Source organism: Macaca fascicularis, chromosome 2, assembly GCF_037993035.2.
Source record: "Macaca fascicularis isolate 582-1 chromosome 2, T2T-MFA8v1.1".
NCBI classification, from domain to species: domain Eukaryota; kingdom Metazoa; phylum Chordata; class Mammalia; order Primates; family Cercopithecidae; genus Macaca; species Macaca fascicularis.
This window is the reverse complement of record NC_088376.1, coordinates 105920946-105948769: the sequence shown is the minus strand read 5'-3', so window position 1 is coordinate 105948769 and position 27824 is coordinate 105920946. Positions and strand designations below refer to the sequence as shown.

The 27824-nt window shown below is 47.7% G+C and overlaps 1 protein-coding gene across 5 annotated transcripts; it reads left to right on the top strand.

The window, feature by feature from the left end:
• Nucleotides 1–365: 365 nt before the first annotated feature.
• On the top strand, nucleotides 366–27497 carry POMGNT2 (protein O-linked mannose N-acetylglucosaminyltransferase 2 (beta 1,4-)). 5 transcript variants are annotated; one of them, XM_015445728.3, is made up of 4 exons: nucleotides 366–597; nucleotides 1818–1931; nucleotides 3059–3229; nucleotides 25174–27497. In XM_015445728.3, the coding sequence occupies exon 4, from the start codon at nucleotides 25279–25281 to the stop codon at nucleotides 27019–27021; it is 1743 nt and encodes a 580-aa protein (XP_015301214.3). In that variant the 5' UTR covers nucleotides 366–597; nucleotides 1818–1931; nucleotides 3059–3229; nucleotides 25174–25278; the 3' UTR covers nucleotides 27022–27497. The 5 variants fall into 5 exon arrangements, with proteins under 5 accessions (XP_015301214.3, XP_015301211.3, XP_045242351.2 ...); XM_015445725.3 differs by having other exon boundaries at nucleotides 1733–1931; XM_045386416.2 differs by lacking the exon at nucleotides 3059–3229.
• The last annotated feature ends 327 nt before the right edge of the window (nucleotides 27498–27824 follow it).

The following is a 27824-nucleotide window of genomic DNA, read 5'->3' as shown; positions in this document are numbered from 1 at the left end:
GGATAAGGTGACAGCTGGTTAATGAAATGGTGCCGCAGAGGACTGGTACTTTTGTATTTAAGTTCTCTGTAGCATTACAATTTTTAAAAGCATGTAAACCTATTACTCTGACTTTACAAATGACATTTGGTTGTTCGTTACGCTTGCATTTAAATTTATTATCAGAACTCCCATAACTGTGTAATCCTAACACTAAATAAAACTCAGCCTCTCTGGGAGCAAATTGTCACTCTCAACATTCCGCAGGCTGGTGGCGGCGCGGGCTGTCCTCGGACGCAAACTACACCTCCCAGGATTCCGCGAGCCAAGGGGGTGGTTCTGGCCGGGACCGGAGCGACTGAACTCGCGGCTTTGCGCACGCGCACAGGCTCCGCGCTGGGCTCGCCAGCCGGGCAGGCGCACGAGGGACACCTGCGAACCTGGAGGTGGCGGAGGCTGCGAACCCGGCGGCGCGGCCAAACCTGCGTTGGCTGCCTGGGCCTCCTGGGCCAGGAGCTGGCGCTGGGGGCGGCGGTGGTGTGGGAAAGTGGCGCCGCAGTGGGGCCTCCTGGACGTGTTGGCGGAGGTGGCTTCAGTCCCGCGGAGCCCAGGCTTCAGGTAAGACGCGCGCGCTCGGGGCTGGCGCGGACTCTGACACCCGTCTGGGACTTGGAGTGGAGGGGCCGAACCCTCGACCCCCTGGAGGAGACGATGCGGTGCCGGGCCCCAGAGTGAGGGGGAGGTTCTAGGACGCCTTCCGGAGATAGGAGAGTTTGCAGAACTGAGGGGTGTCGTGTGAAGCGAGCTGAGGGAGGCGCGGGAGGTGGGCGGGGCGGGGGTGGACCCTCAGGGTCGGGGGCTGAGGACCGGGGCAGCGCCCTGGGGTTTGCCAGTTGGAGGCCTCAGCTCGTGGCAGGCACTGGCGTTGGGTCCTCAGGCCCTTTTGCTTTGGGAGGTGATGGGTGGTGCGCATTTGACGCGGGCGGTGGGGAGCCACGCGAGGTGCGCGGAGCGGGCCTGGGCCTCCCGAACTGCCAACCCGGGCAGGCTTGCAGCTGATCCCTGGGCGCCTTGGGGGCGAGTGGGGCACGTACCATGTGTGTCCGGTGTAAGAGCTTGCCACGGCCTGCTTGGCAGTGCCGGGGTAGCCTCTGAAGTAGGAACCCAGTGGACTCCTGACTCCGTGTGTGTGTAGGAACCCGTCTCCCGCTCACTGATGGGAACTCTGCTAAAGTATGTGACCCTCAGGCTGGAGTCTTGCACCAGGTGCAGAGCGACCAGTGTCCGCCTACTTTATGCCAGCCAACACTTAGAGCCTGCTCTTGGGAGAAACAAGGATCCGCGTGGAAAGGGGTGACTTCGGGGTTATGGGGCGAGCTTGGTAGGACTTAGTAGCTAAGAGCATAGACAGAGGAGGTTTCATTCACCAAATGTTTACTATAGTAAGCGCCCGGCCTTCAAATCCTGGTTCTCCGCCACTAGCGGTGTGCGCTTAAGCAAGTCATTTATCGTCTCTGAGCCTCTGTTTCTTTCTCTGTGAAGTGGAGATGAAAGTACAATGCCTTTATCACGGGGTTGCAGTGAGGATGAAATAATGCCAGGCAAGTCCGCAGCCCAGTATGTCTAAACAGTGAGTGTGCAGCAAATATCAGCAGTCGTGGTGACTAACGATAGAAACTGTTTGAGGTGCTTGGAGTCCAGGTTCATCTTTACTGGGACTAGCTGCCCTCTCTGGCTCTCGTGAATCTTGCAGATCTTCCAGCTCATCCTTTCATATTAGTCATGAGGAATCTCAGTCCCGCAGAGCTAGGAAAGAGCATAGGTCCCCTCATCCCCAGGGATGGTCAGCACGTTCCTTCCTGAGCCTTGGGCCCCTGCGAGAAGAAGAGGAGAGTGGAGATCTTCAGCAGAAAGGAAGACATGGTGCTGGTGGCTGGACCCTCCGTGGCCATGTAAGTATGCTGGTTGGCAAGTTCTTGCTCTGAGCCTTGCTTTAGAAAATATTTAGCAATAAACAAAGCCTTCTAGTAAACATTGCACTAACTAGAAAATTAGATTACCAAATCCCCCATTCCCCAATGGTCCTTGTCAATCTCAGCTTGGTTGTCAGTGGAATACTTTCCCCTGGGACCTGCTAATCACGTGATTCCCAAGGTTTCTTAAATTGGATGAAATAATAAATGTGAAAGGTGGAACCTACAAATGTCATCATGGGCTTTGGAGTCAGTCTTGGTTTTGAATCCTAACCCCTCCACTTAATCGCTGTGTGACGTTGGGCAATTCACTTAATGCCTTTAAGCATACTTCCTTAAATGTGAAATTGAATTAATAGCATTTACTTCAGGTTTGTAGTGGGGAATAAATGAGATAATAATGTAAAGCAGTTAGCACTGTGCCTGGCTGAGAGTGAAAGCCAGTGAACAGGAGTTATTTTACCATTATGATTAATAATAATATTAGAAAAATAATTGTCAGGCATGGTGCTTTGCCTTTGCTGTCTCTTTGAATTCACAAAACCACCCTGTGAAGTAGGCATAATTTTGTTTTTCAAATCAGGAAATGAAGGCTTGGAGAGGTTAAGAATTGGCCTAGGGTCACATAGCGGCTAAGTGACAGGGATGGGAACTCATATCCTGACATCTCCAGCTCCAGAACTGGTGCCATGTAATTCTCCTTCTCTGCTGCCCATCATCCTTGCTGTTGTTGCATTCTTGAAGCCTAGTTATGACCTGGGGCAGCCTCCAGTCTTGCAGCAGGGAGTCTTCTCACACCAAGTGGGTGGGAGGCAGGACCCTGCAGCCTGGCTGTGTGCTTCCTCTCTGTGGCTGGTGTTGGATGTGTGGTGAAGCTGTAGGGGACAGTCCCTGAGTGAGTTCAGGGGAGGAGGTGTTAGGAAGAGGCAGCCCAGGCAAGGCCTGTGACCTCTTTAGGGTCTCATCACCGGACGGCAGGGCCGGGTGAGGGTGCAGGCTGGGTGGGACCTGGGAAGCTTGTGTATGAGAAGAAATGCCTTCGTTTAGCTCCTGGGAAATGTTCTGGGGCTGCACAATTATCTGAGCCTGATCTCTGCTTTGCGAAGGAGAGCAGACCTTGAGCTGTGGATGTGAGGAGAAGGAGCCCCGGACTGAGAGCCAATATGCTGCCATTTTAATCCTGGCTGCCTGTGAGAGCTCACACTGCCTCTCAAGATCTCTTTTATGAAATAAAGAGTTGGAAGAAATCATTTCTAAGGGTTCTTGTAGCTCTAAAGGTCAGTGGTTTTGTAATTCTAAATTGATGGCTTAACCCTCTCAGCACAGTACTAGGGCACATGGGATAATTATCACACTAATATGTTACCTAGACTCCTTAGGGTGAGAGAATGTTCACAGCTCCCTAAGCCACCTGTCATAGCCGGGTACTCTCTGCCTGGCTGGGTGGGGAGGAATTACAGCAAGAAGCCTTGGGTTGCTAAGTTACAGTCTAGGGCCTGTGGTTCTACATTTCCAGGGCCACCACACCTGCTGTGCCCTTGACTAATAAAAACTCACAGCTCTACAGTTTACTCTGCTTCTCTGCCATTGAGTTTTCCTCCAAGTCTGATGACAGATGAGCACAGTACTAAGAACAAGACCTCTGGAGTGAGAGACAGGTTCAAATCCTGGTGCCCCTTCTTGAGCTTTAGGAACTTAAGCAAGGTACTTAACTCCACTAAAACTTGGTTTTCTCATGTTAAAAGAAAGTGGGGATAATACTGGTACTGCATTGGAGGGTGAGGCTTAAATGAAATATGTCAGAAAAAGGGCTTAAGACAGCACCTCTCACATAGTAGGTGCTCAGTAAAGTAAGATGGTGAGACTGTTCATCTCTTTCCCCTACCCAGAGGCCAACATCCTCTTTCTTAGCTAACCTGGACAAGGATCAATCCTTTTGTTTTCTCTGACTTCCCATGTCCTCACTGGTACATACTCCAGCACCTGTAAGAGAATCAGATCTTTCACTCTGCCAGTAGTGACTGCCATTGGTACAATCTCATGCTACAAATTTCTCTGTTTTCTCCATTCTGAAAAGGCTAAGAGAGGGCCCCTTCTTTGCTGTGTAGTTGCTCCTCAGCTCTGAGCTAAGCCTCAGGAAGGGGTTGGGGACCTGGTCTGCTGTATTGCCACACCCAGTGATGAAACAGACCCCGGGGTCCTTTGACAGTGGAGGTTTGTGGCAGGAATCATGGCACATCCTGGAGTGGCATCTGGAGTTGCCACAGTTGTGCTGGGTCGCAGAGCTTCCAAGAGAGTCACACAGTAGCCATTGTAAGGAACTGGAGATGCTGTCCAAATTTGCTCTGTTCAGGGGCTCCTTTCTCAGGGGACCTACCTCCTCTCTGCTGGCTTGCAGGGATGGCCATCTCCCTATGTCCCCAGCTGGTGGCTGCTTTAGACCCAGGCTCCATCCTTAGTCCATTTAGCTGTGGCCAAGAGGTCTGGTCTCATTTCTTGCCACTCCCATACCACAAGTGGTGCACTTTGTGTGGGAAGGAATGGGTTGGGGCAACTTGTTTCAAAAGAGAGCTTAGAGTCTGGCAGGCTTCTCAGATTTCCCCAGAGCTTAGGCTTATGCATCATCTTAGCAAAAGCTGGGAACAGAATTTATTTAGCCTTTACTGATACTGATGGGGAGAGTTATTCTCAATTGAATCAGTTGTTTAACCTGGGCTAGCTAGAAATGCCTTGCTGAGTATCGCAAAATTGTGAAATGTTAGAAGAACCTTAGAGCAGTTCTCTCAGTATTGTGCACACATTAAGAATCACCTGGAAGCTTTATTAAGACACAGTTCCTAGGTCGTCCTCTCAGAGAGATTCTGGTTCTGCAGATCTGAAGTGGGGCCCAGGATTCTGCATTTCTCAGATCCCAGGTGATGCTGCTACAACAGGTCCATGGATCCACTGAGTCCTGCTTTGGAGGACACCATGGCCAGCCCTACTCCCCGCTATGGAGTAGCCCACATGGGTTGTTCTTGTTTTTTGCTAGACCACTTCCAGGCAGGGGGTTCACTGCCCTACAAAGTAGCTGATTCCTCCATGCTCAAACAGTTATAGTCTTTAGAGAAGTCTTCCTCCAGCCGATCATGCTGAGCTCCACCTCCCCGTGACTTCTTTTTGCAGTTCTTACTCTAGGTTCCTGGAGCAGCTGGCACACCTGTGCTGGGCAGGACAGAATGGGAATCATATGTGCCACAGTCCACACTTGTGCCTGGGGCTTGGGTTGCACATGTCACCATCATCCACGTGTGTCCAGTCAGGTAGAAGGGATTGTATCCACTCCTCAGGAGCGGCCTCACTCTTGTTGTGCAGCAACTCAGGTATTTGAAGACGCATGGGTGCACGGGCTTCTTTTCTCCAGGAAAGTGTCCCTACTCCTTCTAGCATCCTACACAGTATAGGGGTTCTCAGTCCTTCCTCATCCTGGCTGCTCCAAGGTGAGTGTCCCAGAAAGATTCACATAGGGTGGGGTCGTATTAATGACTAATTGTACAGACTCTAATTCCTGACAAAAATGCGTAACCTGAACCTAATCATGAGAAAACATCAGACATTGAGGAATATACTAGAAAATAGCTGGCCCTGACTCTTAAAGGTTGTCAAGATCATAAGTCGAAGATAGACTGAGAAGCTGCCCCAGATTGGAAAGGAGTAGAGAGATGTGATAACTGGATGCCATGCTTCATCCCAGACTGGATTCTGGACCAGAAAATAGAAATCATATGTTAATAGTATTATCATTATAGTATCAATATTCATTTCATGAATTTTTGTTGTGTAACAGAAGGTTTTCATTCTTAGAAAATACATGCTAAAGTATTGAGGGCTAAAGGGGCCAGATTTCTCCATCTTATTTTAAAATGATTCAGAAAAGAGAGAGAATTTGTATACAGTTGCCCTCCTCAGGGAGACTTGTTCCAGGACCCCCCACAGATAACAAAATCCAAGGATGCTCAAGTCCCTGTTATAAAATGGCGCCATTATTTGCATATAACCTACGCAGTCCTCCTGTATACTTTAAATCATCTCTAAATTCTTTATAATACCTAATACAATGTAAATGCTATGTAAATAGTTGTTATACTATATTGTTTTTAAATTGATACTTTTTTATTGTATTTTTTTTTTTTTAATATTTTTGATCCACAGTTAGTTGAAGTCACATATGCAGAACCTGTAGATATAGAGGGCTGACTGTATATAGAGAGAATGATAAAACAAAGATGTCAAATTAGCAGTTGGTGAATCTGGGTAAGAGTGTAGAAGAGTTCTTTGTCCTATACATGCCACTATTTTGTAAGTTTAAAATTATTTCCAGATAAAAAGAAGGAGATCGCAGACCCTGCAGCCAGCCTACCTGGGTTAGTCTTATCATTGCTTCCTCTGTAAACCTGGCTTTCTAACCTCCCTGAGCTTTGATTTTTACCATCTATAAAATAAAGATCATCATTGCAGAGTGAAGAACCTGGCACCTAGTGATTGGCCAGTGGATCTTAGCTATGATAATATCATTATTATTAGGAAAGGGAGGAGTTCAGGGTGACACAGTGGTAATGAGACCAAAGGAAAACTCAGCCTTATCCTGTCACCTCCTTCTGCTTGCTGATGTGGGATCTCAGGCTCCCTGGGTGTCTGGCAGGGACCTGGCTGCTGTAAAGCGTCACCCTGCAGAAGGCTTTGCAGGTAGTCACCTGAGCCCATAGGGTTCCAATGTTGAAACCCAGGTCTCCTGCCTTCCCTGGCACTTCTGTGCCTGCCCCACAGCCTGGGCTCCCCAGGCTCTACCTGTCTGGGTATGCAGTGCCCACTGAACTGCACATGGCTTTGGACCTGGCCATCACTGCCCATGGCTTGGAGGCCTCATGGTTTGCTGGACATATGTGAGAACTAGACAGTGATGCTTATCTTACTGTGGACAGATTGTAGCAGTCATGAGTAATTGGGACATGTAGACACATAACAGAGATGCTCATCTTATCCTCCATCACCACCAAAACACCTCCAAAAACTTGCTCAAAACTCACCCACCCTCCAGCCAGCTTCCCTGGACGACTTCCTGTTGTGCACACTGCCTCGTGTTTCTTTGTGAATATTTTATGCTTCATATACAGGTTGTCTTCGGACTCTCTTGATCAGTTCAACCCTCTCAAATTGGGCCTGAGGGTCCATCTGGATGTGTGTACACACTGGCATCTGAGCATTCCCTGTAAGAATTGTTTTCATTTGATTTTGCAGTTCCACCTAGAAAACCTGGTGTAGGCGTGTTCTCCGTTACCTTTGTGAGCCACACAACAGAGGTTCCCACCATTCTGTTCCCTGTTTGCGTCCCTGTTTATAACCACATTGGTACACAGTGATGCCAGAGAGGACCAATACAGGCACATGTCACTTCCAAGTGACCCATTTGCGCTAAGCAAAAGCCAGATGACACGGCAGGCTATGTGGCAAGCAAAGGTTTCTGCGTTATTTGGAGGCTGAACACCGGTGAGAGGGTTGCAAATGAGCTGGTGGAAAGCCGAATGTCCTGCCCCATACTCAAACCTTGGTTTATCCTCAACAAAGACTGACATCACCCTTCTCACCAAAGTAGTACTTTGTAGTAGTACACAGATGACTGTGACTTAATTCTGTTGGAGGTTTTCCTGCTTTGAAGGGGTTCCTTTTCTATTGATAAGGCAATATAGTCACAGTCATCAGCTATTGATGGTGGATTAATGTCTCCAGCTTTGACTTTGCTTTGCTCTTTATTCTAAAGCAAGAAGATACTACCCATGTCAAAGTTTTAATCTAAAAAAGTGAGCCCTTAACTAAATGTTAAATATGCCTTGATAATTAAACTTACTAAGTTTTACAAGAACCACTCAGGCTGCCAGGATTTTGCCAAAGGATAAATAACCTTGGTCAGAAAACCTGATCTATAAATGCCTGAATTTATCAATAGCATTAGGTTAATATTTAGGAGCAAATGTAAGCGTTATATTATTAATACCAGTTCCATGTACTACTTCTGATAACCAAAAAAAAAAAAAAGAAAAAAGAAGGGGGAAAGAGATTATTCCGAGGATAAGGTTGAGTTAATGAAACATGTTTACTCCTTACTAATTCACAACATATAAGACCACAAATCAATACAGGACTGAAGGCTTCCACAATCTAGCACTAGTACTTCAGGCTGCATTTAGGACAAAGACGCTTTTCAGTGACAAAATAAGAATTCTGTAATTTTCAATTGAAAGTGTGAACAATCCTTAAAAGTCAAATTGCTGTAAAAGTAATATAAACCCTTCTGCACCATTGCTGACCCCCTCCTGGCTGGGGCCCTGCCTGATCTTCTGCAGCCTGGGTCTGGCAGGTGCTGGCTGTCTGGTCCCTCCACCTCTGTAACCCTTCTGATGGAGGAGTGACCGGTGAGCAGCTGGTTCTGGCAGTCACACAGCTGGGAACCTGGGCACAGGCCATGGTGAGGCCAGCAGGACAGGGGATTTGCTTTAGACCAGAGCTAGCAAACCAGCGTCCATTTTTACCCGGCAGCAGTGAGGCCAGCAGCCCCAGGCCTTGGTGCATGTTGTCTTCACTCAATTTGAATAATTGTGAGAAGTTACAAATTAGGACATTTCACATTTTCAATAGATTTATTGCTTCTCTGGGAAGATCAGAAGAGGGTTGCTATGGACTGAATCATGTTCCCCCCATTTATATGTTGAAGACCTAACCCCCATGTGATTATGTTTAGAGATAGGTTGTCCTAATAATAAAGCTTAAATGAGGTCATAAGGGTAGGGTCCTAATCTGATAGAACTGGTGTCCTTATATGAAGAGGAAAAGAGATCAGAGTGTTTCTCTCTGTCTCTCTCCCCACCTCCCTCCCTCCCCTTGCTTTCTCTCTCCCTTTCCCCCTCCCTCACCTGACCCTCTCCTCCCTCCCCGCCACACAGAGAAGAGGCCATCTACAAGCCAGGAAGAGAGGCCTTACCAGAAACCAACCCTGACAGACCTGTGAGAAAATTCTGTCATTTAAAGCACCCAGTCTGGTGTTCTGTTATGGCAGCCCAAGCAGACTGATACAGATAGGTACCACCAGACTGCTTTCGTGCCATTCTCTCATCAGCTGGCATTAGGTGTTCAGTCTCCAGGTCACACAGCCCACCTTCAGCTTTACTTTCTCCATTGGCTCCAGCCCTAGCAGGCATGTGAGTGTGCACCTCCTACTCTGGGCCCAGAATTTCTGGGGCTTTTACTCCTTATCAAACCTCAAGGCCCTTGTGGGCTTTTCTGTGCCCATGTCTGGGGCTGGCCAGGTCCCCCAGAATGGAGCCTGCACCCAGCACCAATGACCAGCCTCACATGGTGAGCCCCCCGCCCCAGGCAAGTGGCCCCACCCCAGCTGCTCAGCTGTTACTGGGGTCTGCAGATGTGACAACATTATCGACGCTATCCTCTGATGCTCACAACAGCTGGGATCCTAGAAAGGAAGATTCACTAAGTCTGGGAATCTGATAACATTTAGCTGCTCTTGGGAGCTTAGTAAAGTGGTTTGGGGGAGTGAATTGATAGCTTGCTCCTGCCTCCCTCAGTTTCTAAAGGGATTTTCTAGGCATGTTTTTAATCTCTTGTTGATTTCTTTTTTCCCTGTCTTTTGAAAAAAATTTTGTTTTATCATGCTTTGTCCTGGCTGAGTCACTAAGCTCTTTGTTCCCCACTCCAGGTGGTCTCTAAATTTGGTGCCCAGTGTAGAGGCAGAAGCAGATAAACATGGTGGTGTTGGAGTACCCTGGTCTGTGTGACCCTGGAATGCCGAGAAGGCGAGGTCCAAATGGTGCCTGGGCTGTTAGCATAAGACAGTGCTTAGAATCCATGTTCAAATCCTGCCTCCATTCCATACATGCTCAGGGACTTGGACACATTTACTTAGCTTCTCCCAGCCTCTGTGTCCCGATCTATAAATGGGTAATAGAAATAGTGGTGTTAGCCTCTTAATATTGGTTTGAAGATTGAATGAGAAAATATACCTACAGTGTTCAGTATACTGCCTGGAACATAAAGTGTTGGAGGCTGGTGGTTCTGAGTGTGTGTTTCAAGGTAAGAGTGGGTTCATATTTAATAGTTGCTGGTAATCTGGGAATCAATTTTAGGTGCTGATTGGATCCTTGGTAGCAGGATGGGACGGGAGGTACAGCACAGAATCAGTTGCTCGTCCTGGAGCAGTGGAGGGGCCAAAACTCTGCTTAGGGCACGAGTAAGAGGAGTGATGGGAAGAGGCAGCTTTTCCTAGTTTGATTACCTCTGCTTTTCTAAAGGAAAGCAAACAAATAAGGATCAAGGTTGTCATGTCCCCCTTGAAGCCCTTTTGTCTTCTTCAAGAGTTTCACCGCTGAGCATGGTGATCACATCCACCCAGCATTCACTCATCTTCCCTTCTCCCTGCCCCACAGCCTGATGACTCTCAGCTAGTCAGCCAGTGGCATTCTCTGGTCATTGTCATGGGTCCAGGAGGGGACTGGGCTGCAAAGTTGGGTGGGATGTGTGTGCCCTTATTTGGGCTCGCTCCTCCCTTATTGAGTCCTCTGAATGTCTGAGGTGTTTCTTTCTCTTCTCTGCGTCTTGCCCCACTTTAATGAAGACTGGATCTTCTGTATCTTGAGGGTGGTTTTCAACACAGTCTTTAGAGTTCGAGAACACTGGGTTAAGACCTAAGCTTCACACCTGTTGTAACCTTGGACAAGTCACTGAAACTCTCCAACCTCCGATTCCTCATCTAAAAATAGGGAATAATGATACTTCATAGGCTTGCGGTAAGTACATAGAGGAACGCTTTAGGGCGAGACAGCCAGGAAGCACTGAGCACACAGCTGTCCTGGCTTGGAGCAGGGGCAAGACTGGAGAACCCTTTGTTAGGGCACCTGCCATGTCCTTGCCCAAGCAGGAAAAGGGCTGATCTGTTTTTTTTTCTCTGTGTGGAATGGCTTATGTCAGATACCATCTGTCCTGTACCGATCCCATCTCATTGGAGGCTCTGTAAGCCCAGAGGGTGGTGGGGTGCTTTGCATCAGTGACCATTGGACCTTCATGCCCACCCGCACATCCTAAAGAATCAGCCTCTGTTTTCAGGAAGGCACTAAGTAGAGACAAAATGTATTATCCTGGGTGGCCCATGCCTCCAAGTACCCCCTCTCACCTCCTCATGACAAGACTCTGTCTGGGCAGCCCTTGTCTCTTGAGAGGCAGCACAGGTGGAGATGCTTGGGGTTGAATCCTGGACTGTCAACACATGGCTCAGCCTCTGAGCCTGTCTCTGAATGGAAAATGGAGACAAAGTGCACCACCCTGCTGAGCAGGGGTAAGGAAGGATTTAGCGAGGCTGTGTGTGCGTGTGTGAGGGACCTAGCATAGCACTGGGACATAGCAGGAGCTCAACAGGTTGGGGTGCTAGCCAGATCTGACTGCAGACAGGGTGACCTTGCATGACTGCTCAGAAGTGGGTTCACTGGGGGACAGAATTAAGGACAGCAGGTGCAGGAGAGGCACATTCCAGCTCTGCTTTTGTGCTCTCAGAGTAAGTGCACAAAGGAGGGTGGGCTGCTTAGGACTGAGAGGGAGTTCCTCGTCACTGCACAGTCAGATTTCTTGTGATGCTGGGATCCTGGCCCCTGCCCATTTCAGCAGAGCCAGGAGACAGATGAAGTGGGGAATGGAGGTCTTCAGTCTGAAAGAGTTCTTATCCCTTTGTCGCCAGTGCTCTGGGGAGGCAGTTGGTGCACAGAGGTGCCCTGAACGATCAGACATTAGGACTAAGCAGACAGTGTCTGTCAGACCAGGCTGCAGTCCTGTGGAAGACAGTGGCTTAGCTTCAAGTCTCTTCAGGCTCCAAGGCCAAGGAGGGCCACCTGGGCTCTCTCATGCCCTGAACCTCATTGCTGCTGTTCTGTTGTCAGTGAGACTGGCAGCCTCTCCAGGCTGTGATAGCCCCACAGCAGTGTAAATTGGCCCAGAGAAAGGGGAAATCACTGGGTCTGTTGCCCAGTAAGCACCTTGGCCCAGTTATTCTTCACCATTGTGAATTTTCCTCCTAGAGAAGTATGCGTTTATTATCCAGGAACATTTCGATGTGGTGAAGAGGAAAGGCCTCTTTATCTTCTTTGGGGCTGGAGATCCGATTAATGTACTCCTTGCCTCCATCTGTTGTCTTTTGAAAACCTTCCTGAAGATTTTGCATGATCCTTCAGTTCAGCTGGCTTATGCAGGCTGTTGGGAGGAGGGGCAGGTGCCACCTGGGTGTGGGAAACAGGCTGACAGTGTTTTGTAGTGACACTGACTGCTCAAGTACTTGTTGGCTTCCTACTACCACACTGTGGCTACCTACTTCACAGTAGGTAGAAGTGCAAGGGTGGCTTTCCATGTCTCCACAGTGACAAAATACAGTAATATCTGTTTATTAAGGTTCCCCTCTGGATTCAGGACTAGATCTATTATTTTTTTTAAGTCTCCCAGGAGCAGATCCTGAGATCCTAAGACAAGGATTCTTTAGCAAGTAGATGATTTGTATTCAGTCCCAATGGACATGTAAACATGAATGGGGAGTGAGAAAGTGAGAGAGGGAAGGGAAGGCAGCCAAAAAGGGTGTGTGTCACGCTTGTTACCATTGTGGACAGCTGGGGCTTAATCCCATTGGGGACCCCTGGGAGCCAGTGTAGAACATGTCTCAAAGCTAACCTGCCTGCGGAGTATGGGAGTGGGGTATTCATCCGACAGTGGTGTAGGCTACCTGCTTGTAAGTGGTAAAGTTGGTAGAAACTCCCAGGCAATCAGAACTGCAGGACCTGATTGTTGCTCTGTCCGTCTCCAGCAAACCTTTCTTCCCATTTTCCCCTTGGAAGGGTAACTCGGAAACCTGAAATGCCCAGTGCAGGTCCATGCAGGCCAGTCTGTCCTGCCTTCCATCAACACTATTCTGGCAGGGCCTGAGAGTGGGGATAGGAGGATGGGAGTTGGGAGGGATTAGGGACTGGGGGATTGGGAAGACTTAGCAGCTAATTAGAAGCAGCCCCCGTGTCCCCCAGTCTCGAAGGCTGGTCTCTGCTTAGTTGCCAATTTGCTTCACAAGGCCCCCACCCATGTTTCCTAGTTTATGAGCTTTGCCCTAAGGCCCTGATATCAGTGCTTTGCTGGGATTGTCCACTGCATGTACACAGTCAGTCAGGTCCAGATGTGGACCCTAGACTCCTGCCTGCCTGTGGCCACTGCCCCATATCCCCACCTGCTGCCAAGCCTGCCTTAGAGAGGGGCAGGTGGCAGAATGATCACTAGAGAGATGATGAATACCTGGAATACCTGGGGGCTGAGATGCCCACTCACGTTGGAGGTAAGTCTTTCCTCTCTTCTTTCCGTATCTCCGTGAGGGTCTAGCTATTTGATATTCCCTGGGTTTGTCTGTTTTGGCTTTGGCTTCTATTGGAAGCTATTCTTTGATCAGGGCAAAATGTGTGTCAGCTCATAGGACATGAATCTGCCTCCCGTCTCTCCAGAGAGGACTTAGTTTTATTTTTTCTGAATATCAATTTATTTCTTGTTTACTCTTCAGAATTCTCTTATTTATAAATAGTGATTTATTTAATTCTTTATTGTTTCCTTTTTAATGTATTTATTATGTCAAGTAAACACAAAAGAGTACAAACATATAAAGAACCCCACCATCCCCCACCATCTTCCACAGTGATCAGTATTCCCTTGTCGGGTTCTGTCTGTCTACTTTGTTTGCTGGAGCAAACCACATTCATGTCATTTTACATGTCATTACCATTTATAAAGACTCATGTTCTCAGCTGGGTGCGGTGGTTCACACCTGTAATTCCAACATTTTGGGAGGTTGAGGCAGGAGGATTGCTTGAGGACAAGAGTTTAATACCAGCCTAGGCAACATGGCCAGACCCCTTTCTCTACAAAAAATTTAAAAATTAGCCAGGCTGGTGGCCCGTGCCCATAGTCCTACCTACTTGGGAGGCTGAGATGGGAGGATCGCCTGAGCCCAGGAATTCGAAGTTGCAGTGAGCTGGTATCATGCCACTGTGCTGTAGCCTGGGCAAAGCAACAGTGAGACGCTGTCTCAAAAATAAATAAAAAAATAAAAATTCACATTTCTTATGTAATTTATTTTAAAAATAAATAACTTTTTTATTTTGAATACATTTTAGACTTACAAAAAAGTTGCATAAACCACTTCTCCCCACTTCCCCTACTATTAACATCTTACAGAGCATAGTATAATGATCAAAACCAGGAAATTCACACAACACATTAAACCACAGACCTTATTCAAATTCTGCCTGTTGTCCCATTAATGTTCCTTTTCTGGTCCAGGATGAAAGCTAGAATCCCACACTGCATTAAGTTGCTGTGTCTTCTTAGTCTCCTCCAATCTGAGGCAGCTCCTCCATCTTCCCTTGTCTTTTATGACTTTAGCCCTGTCAAGTACTGGCCAGGTATTTGGTAGAACATCCCTTAATTTGAGTTTAAGGTTTTCTCTATTAGCTAACCTACAGACCTTATTCAGAGCCAGAACTGGAGCTAGAACCATGGATCCCCATTTAGAAATATAGATTGAAGTTACACATTTTGGGCAGGAAAACCATAGAAGTGAGGTCCTGTCTCAGTGCATCATATAAAGGGGTACATGATGTCAGTGTTATTACAGGTGATGTTAATTTTGATTACTTGGTTCAGGGCATGTCTGGCAGGCTTCTCTACAGTAGTTTCCATTTTTACTTTTGTAATTAATATGCACCTCATGGGGAGATACTTTGAGACTATGCAAATATCCTCTCATCATACTTTTTCACCCACTAATTTTAGCATCTATCAGCAGATCTTGCCTGCAACAGTTATCACTGTGATGTTTGCCAAATGGTGATCTTCTATTTCCATGATTGCCTCTATATTTTTTAATTGAAATTCTCTAAGGAAGATCTGTCCATTCTCTCCTAATTATTTATTCATATCAATATTGACTCATGGATATTTTATTCTATGGGTTATAATTCATTACTATTACTTTTTAATTTTGGTACTAAAATTATACAAGATTTAGCTGTTGGGAGCTCTTTGATGCTGGCTCCTGTGCCTTTTCACTGTCTCCTCATCTTTTTTTTTTTTTTTTTTTTTAATACTTTTACATTCTGGCACTACAAAATGTTCCAAGCTCGTCTTGTACTTTCCCTGCCCTAGCCCTGGAATAAACCATTTCTCCAAGGAGCTCTGGTTCCTTTTGTAGAGAAAGATTTTTAGAAAGCTAGTTCTGGGTGCTGGGTATACTGATTGCTGCTGCACTGTCACTGCTTCCAGGCCCTCTTGGTGAACTGAAGTAGGACACCTATAATTCCAACCTTTTCCTTAGCTATGACAGTTATCACTAGACACTTTGTGGGAGGAGAATCAGTGTCTGAAATTAGCACCTTGATCTTTTGTATATACAAAAAGTGTTTGAGCTGTGCTTGACATAGTTCCTCTTACAAATGTCAGTCCAGTCATTCGTTTAGGGTAAACACTCACAAATATTGCCACTGCTCCCCCTGCTCATGTTCCTCCCTGGTGCCTTCCTCCCTGCCACCCCAGCATGAGCTCCTCTTCAGTTCCCTGGTTTAGATCTGAGCTGAGGACCTCGGGGTGATCTCCCTTCCACCCCCTGGTAAGACAGTCTCTCCCTGTCTTTCCAGTCTCTTTTGAAACCTTTTTGTCCCTTTTCTAATTTTATCCTTTATTTTTTTTCTTCTCCTAACCTCAAATGTTAATGAACTCTCCCTCTTCCTGGTCTCTTTCTAGCTCCTGGCTTCTCCTCTTTCCTCCTAGAGATCAGATGTCAGAACTCCAGCTGAGGGCATGTCTTACTGATCACATAGGTGTTCTCTCTTTTTTTTTTTTTGAGACGGAGTCTCGCTCTGCCGCCCAGGCTGGAGTGCAGTGGCCGGATCTCAGCTCACTGCAAGCTCCACCTCCCGGGTTCCCGCCATTCTCCTGCCTCAGCCTCCCCAGTAGCTGGGACTACAGGCGCCCGCCACCTCGCCCGGCTAGTTTTTTGTATTTTTTTGGTAGAGACGGGGTTTCACCATGTTAGCCAGGATGGTCTCGATCTCCCGACCTCATGATCCGCCCGTCTCGGCCTCCCAAAGTGCTGGGATTACAGGCTTGAGCCACCGCGCCCGGCCAGGTGTTCTCTCTTGAGAAGAACTGTCCATACCTTGGTGGTGGTAAGGATACCTGGTTCTTATGGCAGGACCACGGGACACTGGTCAAAAATAGTCATATCAGCACTTTAATGTGGTTCAGCACAGTGGTTCTTAGCTGGTGGGGTTGTATGGAGAATGTCCACTTGGGGGCATGCCTATTTGAAAGAGCATATCCAGTGATATAATTTTACATTGAAAAGTAAAATAAGGCCGGGTGCGGTGGCTCAAGCCTGTAATCCCAGCACTTTGGGAGGCCGAGACGGGCGAATCACGAGGTCAGGAGATCAAGACCATCCTGGCTAACACGGTGAAACCCCGTCTCTACTAAAAAATACAAAAATCTAGCCGGGTGAGGTGGCGGGCGCCTGTAGTCCCAGCTACTCAGGAGGCTGAGGCAGGAGAATGGCGTAAACCTGGGAGGCAGAGCTTGCAGTGAGCTGAGATCCGGCCACTGCACTCCAGCCTGGGCGACAGAGCAAGACTCTGCCTCAAAAAAAAAAAAAAAAAAAAAAAAGAAAAGTAAAATATATAGATAGATGTTGATATAAAATACCAACATCAGAAAGTAAAGGTTGATGGAATTCACTGGTCTTGAGGAGCAGACGTTGCAGAAGAGAGTCTTATGAATGAGGGAGAAGGGGATGTTGAACTTTACAGGTCAGTTTGGGGCATGAGAGAATTTCTCTTTATTATCAATGGGTGAATGGGTTGAAAAGACTGAGGAAACACTGAGTTTAATTAGATTTCTCAGCTTCAGGGTTTCTAGGCTCACAGAGACACGCCCCTAGAGATGAACAAGGCTGACGGGAGGTGCTGTTAAAACCCAGCTAAGAAGGCAGCCACAGAGCTCTGGCCTCTCACCTGTGGCTGGCTCAGAAGTTCTCAGCCCGTGTTCCACAAGAGCCTTGAAGACCTGAATGAAGGACATGAAGTCAGGGCCCCACTATATTCTCCTTTCTGCAGGGCCCTCAAGATAGCTGTGACTTTATCCTCTTCTCTTACCACCAAGAAGGCCCATTAAGATGTGAAAGAGTGGAAGTTTTATTAAAGGATGAGCTTTGAGGTTGTGAGAATTTATTTAAATTTAAATCATCTGCAGACTTTGGGACTTGAATTGCCATCAGGAACATGCTGCTTTGCCCCCTTCATGCAGAGTGTGACCCACCAGCTTCCTCTGTGTGCTCCCTTCTGGGTGCCCCCATTCTAACACTCAGGCTCTCCTCTCCTGTATTAAATGGGGAGACACTGAGCTTGGGAGCTCCTAATTGGCTTTTTTCTACCTCTGTTCTCCCAGAGAACCTCCAAGCTGCTCTGTTCCAAGACTTATAATAGCTCCCCATTGCCTATAGGATATAATTCAAACTCCTTGATCTGGCATCACACCCTCGGCTGATTCTTCTAAGTTTCTCTCTACTTCTTCTCCTTGTGAACCATCCATTCCAACCAGACCGGACTGTGGGGTGGCCTTGGGTCACATTCCCTGGACTGCCTCCTACCCCCTGCCTTTGCACTGTTCAGATATCACATCTCTGTCCCTCTGAAAGCTCCAGGAAACAGCCACACCAGAGGACTTGTTTGCTCCTCAGGAGGGGTCTGGCACTTCCTGCCTGCAGGGCTCACTGAAGCCTACCTTCTGCCCGTGCTGTGACACTTTGGTGGCCTTAGTTCTCATTCCCTACTGGCAGATGGCACCTGTGTAGAAAATTGTCACAGATCCTCTATTTGATTGTTTTCATGTCTCATGAAAAGGTTTCTTAGGGAGAAGGCTTCATTTACCCAAGTTATAGAAGAGTCCAGGGGAAACTGATGCGAAATAATCCCCCTAGGCTGGAGCACAGAGCTCAGAAACAGGAGACACAGCCAGACCCTGCATGTTTACCTCACGCATGGCACTTTGCAAACAGGTTCTCCTTCCATACCAGTTGGAATGTTCTGGCTGTGGGAAGCCAAAATCCCAACCCAGCCTAGCTTCAGCAATGAGGAAAGTTACCATTTCTCACAGCAGATGTCCGAGATGGGGCTCGGAGATGTCACCAGGGTCCTCTATATCTCTTTGGCCATACCATCCTAGGCATTGTCTTTGCCTCAAGCTGGTTCCCTCATGGTCAGCAGATGGCAGCCAGCAGCCCTGGGACAACATCTTCTTTTTCTGTCTAGTGAGTGGGAACATGACATGTGACACCTCATTCCTCAGCTGAATTGGTCCCACTCGGGTAACCTGCCATGGCTGGACCAGTACCTGGCCCCAGAAGTAGGCTCTGCTGACAGTCCATCCACCTGAGGTGCAAGGTCTGAGCTTCTCTGAACCTCATGGGTATCAGCCGGAGGGTGGCTCTCTGGACACACTGGGGATGTTATTAGGAAGAGGAAGAGGGCAGTGGCTGCTGGGGGAAGCAACAGTGTCCATTATGTCATCTGTCAGTACACTCGACCTGGATGCCCAAGACGCAGAGGGTTGGCGACTGACCAGGCCCAAGGTACCACCAGTGACACAGTGACAGCGTTCACTGTCTGGTCTGTCTCCATCTTCTTTGGAAGGAATCTTCTCCCGCTTAGCTTTAAAATCCTTTGTTTCAAATGACTGTGATGAAAAGTGACAGTTCCTGCCTCACCACTGATGAGTTTTTGCTTTGAGTCAGATGAAGGTAGCCAAGTGTGTCCAAACTGTTTTAAAATGCCAGTGTTTTGTCTATATCCCAGTGGCCCTTTATTAGCTACCTGGTGCCTTAAAACCTTTTTATTTTCCTCTCCACTATATACCGCACCTGTTAGGTTGAACCTGATGGAATGAAATTGTGATTTTTATAAGATAAAAGTGGTTATCACCATTCACGAAATTCAACTAATACATCATTTCTGACTTCCACTTTCCTGTGAGGTGGGTGCTGTATCCCCATTTTTGTTGATGAGGAGCCTGAGTGTAGAAGGGACATGCAGTAGGTCAAGGAGCTGGGGTTTGAACCCGAGTCTTTCTGTCTTTATCCTCATACTTATCCAGACAGTGCATATCCTCTTCTGGGAGCTACCTGCAGCCAGTAGTGCATTGGAAGCTGAGAGCCAGGCTGGTTTGGGAGACGATGTGATAGCTACTGATTGATCAGTGATACCTTCAAAGGTGTCTCCAGAAGAGCAAACCCACAAGTTAAACTAATGTATGGAGTTGGCTTCCCAAGACTGAGGTGTTCTGACTGTTCTAGATCCAAGTAAGTTCCGCACCCCTCAAGAGGGTTTGAGCAGCTCATCCGTATCAGACTGGCCCAGGCCCTGGAGCTAGGCAGGTAGATGGTGAAGCGGAGACTTAATTTCATGAGAACCTGAACACAGAAGCTGCACCAGCTGGGCCTGCTGGTGACCTGCTGGTCTCCCCAGTTGTCCCCACTGGGAGGCAGCACTGCAGCAGGTGTGTTTTAGAACACTTCTGTTCTTATTCCTGATTTGCTGTGTGATGTTGGGCAAATTGCTTTTGTGGGCAAAATGAGGACTTGCTTAGTGGTTGTTAACCTTTATAGCAATGGAATTCCTTCTTAAGAGCACAGAACCCCTTTTTCAAATGAATTATTATGGTCCCTATATTAGTTTTCTAGAGCTGCTGCAACAAATTACCACACATTTGGTGGCTTAAAATGAAAGAAATTTATTCTCTCCCAGTTCTGGAAGCCAGAAGTCCAAGATTGAGGTGTCAGCAGGGCCATGCTCCCTCTGAAGGCTCTAGGGGAGAATCCTTCCTTGCTTCTATTTTGCTTCTAATGGTTTTGGTCATCCGGGCTGGTTCTTTGGCTTATAACAACATCACTCCAGTCTCTGTCTTCCGTCGTCACATGGCCTCTGTTTCTCTGTATGTCCTTTTCTGTCTCTTTTAAGGGTAGTCACATTGGATTTATGACCCATCCTCATCCAGTATGATCTCATTACAAGATTCTTATCTAATTGTCTGTGCAAAGAGCCTTTTTCCAAATAAGGTCATCTTCTAAGGTTAGACATGATTGCCTGAGTGGGAGTCACCTCTCCTTTCTGCCTTGTGAGAACAAAAAATGAAGCCACTCCTTTGTATCCTGGCTTAGCTGGGCTTATGTTTATTGCTTGCATCCTGCTTCATAGTTGATTGCTAAGCAGGTGAGAAGCCAAGGTCAGCCTGATGCTTTATCTGATCATCCAGGCACCCAGGAGCCAGAGAGGCATAGCAACATGTCCAGTGTCATGCAGCAAAGTGATAGACCTGATCTGAAGTTCTGCAGGGTTCTGGCTACAACATTTGGCCCTTTGTCTTTCCCCCATAGTATGTGATAGGGAAGAGTCACATGCATAGCATACTCCTGTGGGCATACAGGTGTTGTTGAAACCCAAAAGATATTTTGCAGTGAAGCAGAGCAGAACAGTAACTCATACTAGCTGTTGCTATTAATAAGGCATAACTAACACATAGGCTGCTCACTGCTGCCCACAGCTTAGGCAGTGGGGTTGTGGGTTCTTGTGCCAGCTAAACAGTGATCCTCATCTTCCTGATTCAAGATGTATCAGAAAGCAATTGAGTGATGGTGATGTGATTATAAGGATAACATTGAGCCTACTTTAATTTATATACAAAAGAAATAGGAAAACATTTCCAAGCTTTTAAACTGATAAGTGGTAATGTGTTTCATGGCCTGCTTCTTTGATTAAGAACTACTTGGTTTTCCTCAAATCTGTTTGTACCCCAGAATCACCTGGGAGCTTGGTTAAAAAAAAAAAGTAGATGCCAAGGATACCTCAGGTTCTGGTCAAAATGGAGTAGACAAAATTATCCGTATCCCTCTTACTAATATAGCTAAAAATACTGGACATTATATATAAAACACTGGAAGACTGAAAGGTGGAGAAAGGAGTGAACCAACTAGGGACTCTGGAACTCACAGAACAATGTAATGGTGAGTCCTCTGGGTTTTCTTCTTGCCTCCTACATATTCTACCGTGGGTGCTAGAGAAGCCCACAGTCCAGGAATGCCAGTGAGCACAGAACAAAACAAAGCCCCAAGGAAGCTTGGTCTCTTTTGTCAAAGGACTGGAAGAAGGAACAGTATAGTACAACTCTTTTGTTTTTTTGTTTTTTTTTCTATAAATACTCCATTCCTGCAAAACACCAGAGAAAATTGCCTCCCCCTCCAGTCCTCAGTTTTAGTAAAGGCCAAATGGATAGCGTATTAGTCTGTTTTCATGCCAATAAAGACATACCCGAGACTGGGCAATTCACAAAAGAAAGGTTTATTGGACTTACAGTTCTACATGGCTGGGGAGGCCTCACAATCATGGCAGAGGGCAAGAAGGAACAAGGCACATCTTACGTGAATGGCAGCAGGCAAAGAGAGAGCTTGTGCAGAGAAACTCCTGTTTTTAAAACCATCAGATCTAGTGAGACCCATTCACTATCATGAGAACAGCACAGGAAAGAACCCCCCCGACCCAAGATTCAGTCATCTCACACCAGGTCCCTCCCACAACATGTAGGAACTACGGGAGCTACAAGATGAGATTTGGGTGGGGACACAGAGCCAAACCGTATCAGATAGCCTAGACTTCCACCTTTGCCTAGTGGTAACCAGCTGCCCCACACCCTCCCCACTTGATGGGAAGCCTAGACTTCTACCACCGCCTAGTAGTAGTGTACATCCTTCACTGTGATAGTCCTCTTGGGGCCTAGACTTCCATCCACACCCCAGGGTGTCATTGGAGGCCAACTGCAGAGCCTGGGTTTTGACCCCCTGACATACACTCTGTGCTGAGTATCCCTCACCCTCCCAGCCACAATGGTGTTGGTGGAGGCTGAGTAGGGAGCCTGGACGCCCACCCCCAACCAACAGTAAGAGTCAATGCTCTCCCTTCCCCGACCAGTACGGTTTTAACAGAAGCTACTAAAACAAGATTTAAGTAAGATCCAGAGTATCATAACATTATAACCAAAATGTCCAGGATAAGTTTTAGAAAAAAAAAAAAAGTTATAAAAACTAAATGGAAATTTTAGATACGAAAAATAGAGTAACCAAAATTTTAAAATTACTGGATGGGCTCAATCGAGAATGGAGAGGACACAGGAAAGAATCAGTGAACATGAAGCCAGAATGATAGAAATCATCCAGTCTGAACAACAGGGAGAAAAAAATACTGGAAAAAAATTAACAGAGCTTCAGAGATATGTGGGACAATACAGTTTTTTTTTTTTTTAAATCTATGATTGGTGTAATTGGAGTCCTAGTAGAGCAGTGTGGGGCTGCAGAAGTTTTCAAGGAACTAATGGCTATGTCCCACATTTGGGGGAAGGCAAGAGCCTACAGATTCAGGAATCTGAGCAAACCCCAAAGAGGATAAACCCAAAGAAATACATGCCAAGGCACCTCAGAGTCAAACTTTTGAGAACTCAACAAGATCTTAAGAGCAGCAGGAGACGATGCATTTCCCTCCAGGGAAAAACAATTCGAAAGGTAGCAGTTCCTCATCAGCAGTCACAGAGGCCAGATCACACAGCATCATTTTTCACATACTGAAAGAAGGAAAATCTATACCCCAAATTCTATACCCAGTGAAGATATCCTTTAGGAATGAAGCTAAAATCAGACATTTTGACGTGAAGGAAAACTAAGATAATTTGTTGCCAAGAAATTAACCCTTAAAGAATAGCAAACTAACAGAAGTTCTTCAAAGAAGGGATGTAGGAATGGAAGGAAACCTGGAACATCAGGAATGAGGAACGAACATAAAGAGTAAAAATATGGGTGAATATAATAGATGATCCTTTCCCTCTTGAGGAAATCATACTCGACAGTTGAAGCCAAAATTACTGTCTGATGTGGGTCTCATTATATGTAGAGGAAACATGTAAGACAATTATATTATAAAAGAACCTAGGTGGAGGTAAAGTTTCTACACTTATTTGAAAAGTAAAATGTCAATACCAGTAGACTGTGATAAGTTACAGGTTATAATATGATGCCTAGAGCAACCACTAGAAAATCTATATCAAGAGATGTACTCAGAAACACTGCTGATAAATCAAAGTGGAATTCAAGCAATTCACAAGAAGGCAGGAAATAAAAGAAATAATGCAGATGCTTGAGCCATACTCCAGACCTACTGAATCAGAACCTCCAGGACTGGTGCCTGGGAATATGGATTTTTATTTAGCCACTACTCCTGAGGATTCCAGTAATCAGCCAGGCTTGAGAACATCTGGAGTAGACAAGTATTTTTTAAACAGCAAGTTGCCAACCTGATGAGTTAATTAAGATGATTATGGGCAGGTTTTTTTTGTTGTTGTTGTTAATGAGCTTAGACTAAAGTGTGCTAGAAAAAACTAGAATGTATGATACTTGTTCAGGGTAATTCTCATTTCCTGATATTTGGGGGTGGGGAGTATATAATATATTCATATGTGTGGGCTCAACCTTTGGATAAGAGTAGGCCAGAAGAGATCTCATGCCTCCAGGAATGGCCTTCAACTAAGTAATGCCCAACAGGATTTGATAGACATGTATCCCAGCTTCCATACTATATCCAGCATATGATCATGGGAGGAAGGCCACACAGGGCATTAACTGCTCATTAAGGTACCCTGTATGTGTTGGCTTTGGTCCCTTCTGTGTCTCACTTTCCCACTCTCCTACAGGTGTTTCATGGGATAATTTCTCAAACTGTTTGGATTCAAATCCTTGCCCCTGACTCTGCTTCTTAGGGAACCTAGCTGAAGACACCTTCTCTTTCTAGGCAAGATGCACTTGGATTCTTTTCATCACAGGGAGGTAGGAATTGCATCAGGACCTAGCCACAAGAGAATAAAGGAACAGCTACTCCCTCCCGGTGCAGTGCCAGGCAGGTGTCAGGTGTTACCTGTGCTGCTCCTGTGTCACAAAGGATGAGCTTCTTCACTGTCTGAATAATCCTGGGTCCCAGAGCAGGCATGATACCCTTCACAATATCACAAGAAGAGGGAGTAAATGCTCACCCCTAGCCAGGCCTCTCTGTCAGTGTGTGTATGTGGGAGAGGGCATTTAAAACCCTGTTGGGTTTTTTTTGGCTCAGTATACAAAACATTTTTCAATGATGACACCCAGATACAATTATCTTACCACCGAGGGGACGAGTTTCTACCCTTCTCTTAAGGGATTCTAAAGCCAGCAGGCATGATTTCTAAAGGAACTTTGAGCAGGAGCAAAGCTTAGCTGACCATACATGTGTGTGTCTCAGGTGGCATACCGGGGTCTTGTACAACCTGGGAACAGTGTTCACAGATCTCCAATGCCAGTTGTTCTCATTTAACGGAAAGTCATTACCCAGAGTCCAGGAATGTCAGGCCCCTGCAAGGGATTTTCCTATGGCCTGTCATCACAGATACCTCTCTTGGTTGGCTTTTGCTGCAGCAGTGCTTCATCACAAACAGCCCCAGAATTTCAGGGATGTTTAATCAGCTGTTGTTCAGCCCCGATGTCTATGTGTTAGCTGATCTTGGCTGGGTTTGGCTGATGGCACTGCTGCTCTTGGCTGGGCCCACTCAGTCATGAGGGATCAGCTGAACTAGAACAGGGTATGGCCGGAGCGGTTGTGCTTCGTGCGTAACTCGCTCCTCTTGGGGCCAGCAAGTTAGCCTGAATACATTCTTCTTATGCCAGTGTCATAAAGAGGGTAAGGCCAGGCCAAACACTTTCCAAACCTTTGATTATGTTCTGTCTGCTGACATCTCACTGGCCAAAGCAAGTTAAATGGCTAAGCCCAAAGTCAGGTATGGGGATGCACTCTCCAACATGGAGGCGATGGGGAGGGAGTAAATATTTTAAACAATGGTCGAATCTACTATGCCTACCAATGAGCACAATGGCTGCAAGGATCCAGTGCTGTAGTGGGCACACAGAGCCTAGCACAGCGCCTGGCATATAGCAGGAGCTTGTAATGATGCCAGGCAGACTGTGCCAACTCCTTTTTCTTTTCCTTCTCTCCTGCAGGCTTTCACCAGTTCTCGGGATGCCCATAGGGATGGGTGAAGCCCGCCTGGCCTGTGGTGCTTCCCAGTGGCCGTCATCTCACTAGGGCCCCACAGTGGCATTAGGATGCACCTCTCTGCGGTGTTCAACGCCCTCCTGGTGTCGGTGCTGGCAGCGGTCCTGTGGAAGCATGTGCGACTGCGTGAGCATGCAGCTACACTGGAGGAGGAGCTGGCCCTCGGCCGACAGGCCACAGAGCCAGCCCCAGCACTGAGGATCGACTACCCGAAGGCACTGCAGATCCTGATGGAGGGTGGCACACACATGGTGTGCACAGGCCGCACACACACAGACCGCATCTGCCGCTTCAAGTGGCTCTGCTACTCCAACGAGGCCGAGGAGTTCATCTTCTTCCATGGCAACACCTCTGTCATGCTACCCAACCTGGGTTCCCGGCGCTTCCAGCCAGCCCTGCTCGACCTGTCCACCGTGGAGGACCACAACACCCAGTACTTCAACTTCGTGGAGCTGCCTGCTGCTGCCCTGCGCTTCATGCCCAAGCCGGTGTTCGTGCCAGATGTGGCCCTCATCGCCAACCGCTTCAACCCCGACAACCTCATGCATGTCTTTCACGACGACCTGCTGCCACTCTTCTACACCCTGCGGCAGTTTCCCGGCCTGGCCCACGAGGCACGGCTCTTCTTCATGGAGGGCTGGGGCGAGGGTGCACACTTCGACCTCTACAAGCTGCTCAGCCCCAAGCAGCCTCTCCTGCGGGCACAGCTGAAGACGCTGGGCCGGCTGCTGTGCTTCTCCCATGCTTTTGTGGGCCTCTCCAAGATCACTACCTGGTACCAGTATGGCTTTGTCCAGCCCCAGGGCCCGAAAGCCAACATCCTGGTCTCGGGCAATGAGATCCGGCAGTTTGCACGGTTCATGACGGAAAAGCTGAACGTAAGCCACACAGGAGCCCCTCTAGGCGAGGAGTACATTCTGGTCTTTAGCCGAACCCAGAACAGACTCATCCTGAATGAGGCAGAGCTGCTGCTGGCACTGGCCCAGGAGTTCCAGATGAAGACAGTGACAGTGTCCCTGGAGGACCACGCCTTTGCTGATGTCGTGCGACTGGTCAGCAACGCCTCCATGCTGGTCAGCATGCATGGGGCCCAGCTGGTCACCACCCTCTTCCTGCCCCGTGGGGCAACTGTGGTAGAGCTCTTCCCATATGCTGTCAATCCCGACCACTACACTCCCTATAAGACGCTGGCCATGCTGCCTGGCATGGACCTCCAGTATGTAGCCTGGAGGAACATGATGCCAGAGAACACAGTCACACACCCTGAGCGGCCCTGGGACCAGGGGGGCATCACCCATCTGGACCGGGCTGAGCAAGCCCGTATCCTGCAAAGCCGTGAGGTCCCACGGCATCTCTGTTGCCGGAACCCCGAGTGGCTCTTCCGAATCTACCAGGACACCAAGGTGGACATCCCATCCCTCATTCAAACCATACGGCGCGTGGTGAAGGGCCGGCCAGGACCACGGAAGCAGAAGTGGACAGTCGGCCTATATCCAGGCAAGGTGCGGGAAGCACAGTGCCAGGCGTCAGTGCATGGCGCCTCCGAGGCCCGCCTCACTGTCTCCTGGCAGATCCCATGGAACCTTAAGTACCTGAAGGTGAGGGAGGTGAAGTATGAGGTGTGGCTGCAGGAGCAGGGGGAGAACACCTATGTGCCTTACATCCTGGCCCTGCAGAACCACACCTTCACTGAGAACATCAAGCCCTTCACCACCTACCTGGTGTGGGTCCGCTGCATCTTCAACAAGATCCTCCTGGGACCCTTTGCAGATGTGCTGGTGTGCAGCACGTAGCGAGCGGGCCACAGCCCGGCCTCGGGAGGGTGGCTTCTGCAGTTCAGCATCCCTGGGCCCGTTAATCCCACTGTGGAGACTTCTGGGAACTGTCTATTTATTGAGCAGACCTGCCCCAGGCCTGTACCTCCACGTCATCTTGTTGCCCCGGGGGTGTGGTGTCACAGCACTCCTCTTTGTCCTAGAGATATGGGAGCCGACTTCCCCTTCTCCCATCCTGAACATTTGTACCCCTGGAGAAGTTCCTTAGCAGGGCGGAGGAAGAGGAGAGGAGGAAGGAAAGAAAGAATCACAAGGAACCTCTGGCTACGTGATCCTGATGTTTCCTACTGAGTTTTTCTGGTATCCAGATTTCTGGAAACCGAGTAATCATGTACTGTTTGATTGGGTGGTTCATCTGCTTCCATCCCAGTGAAATTTACCTGTAGCCCAGTTAAGGGTGTGTTTGGAACAGTCATTAAATGATTCTAAGCATCTTGGTCAAGTCTTCTTATTGGATGGGAGGAAGGGGAGCCGGTCTTCAAAACCCAGGTGCCCTTTAATCTTGATTGTTAACTAGGGAGACGTGGCAATGGGAAAGCGTCCAGGATGGCGAAGTGAGCAAGCTGGTTGGATTTCATCTTGACTAGCTGAGCTAATATCACAGTTCCACCTACATGGGATAAAAGCCTAGAAGTAGGTAGCAGAGGGCAGAGGGGAGAAAGAGCTGTATCTACCATGAGTTTTTCTTAGGCTCAACTAGACATTCAGACTTGCAAGACCTGGACAGACCACACCTGGCATCACAGTTTCGTAGAAGGGTG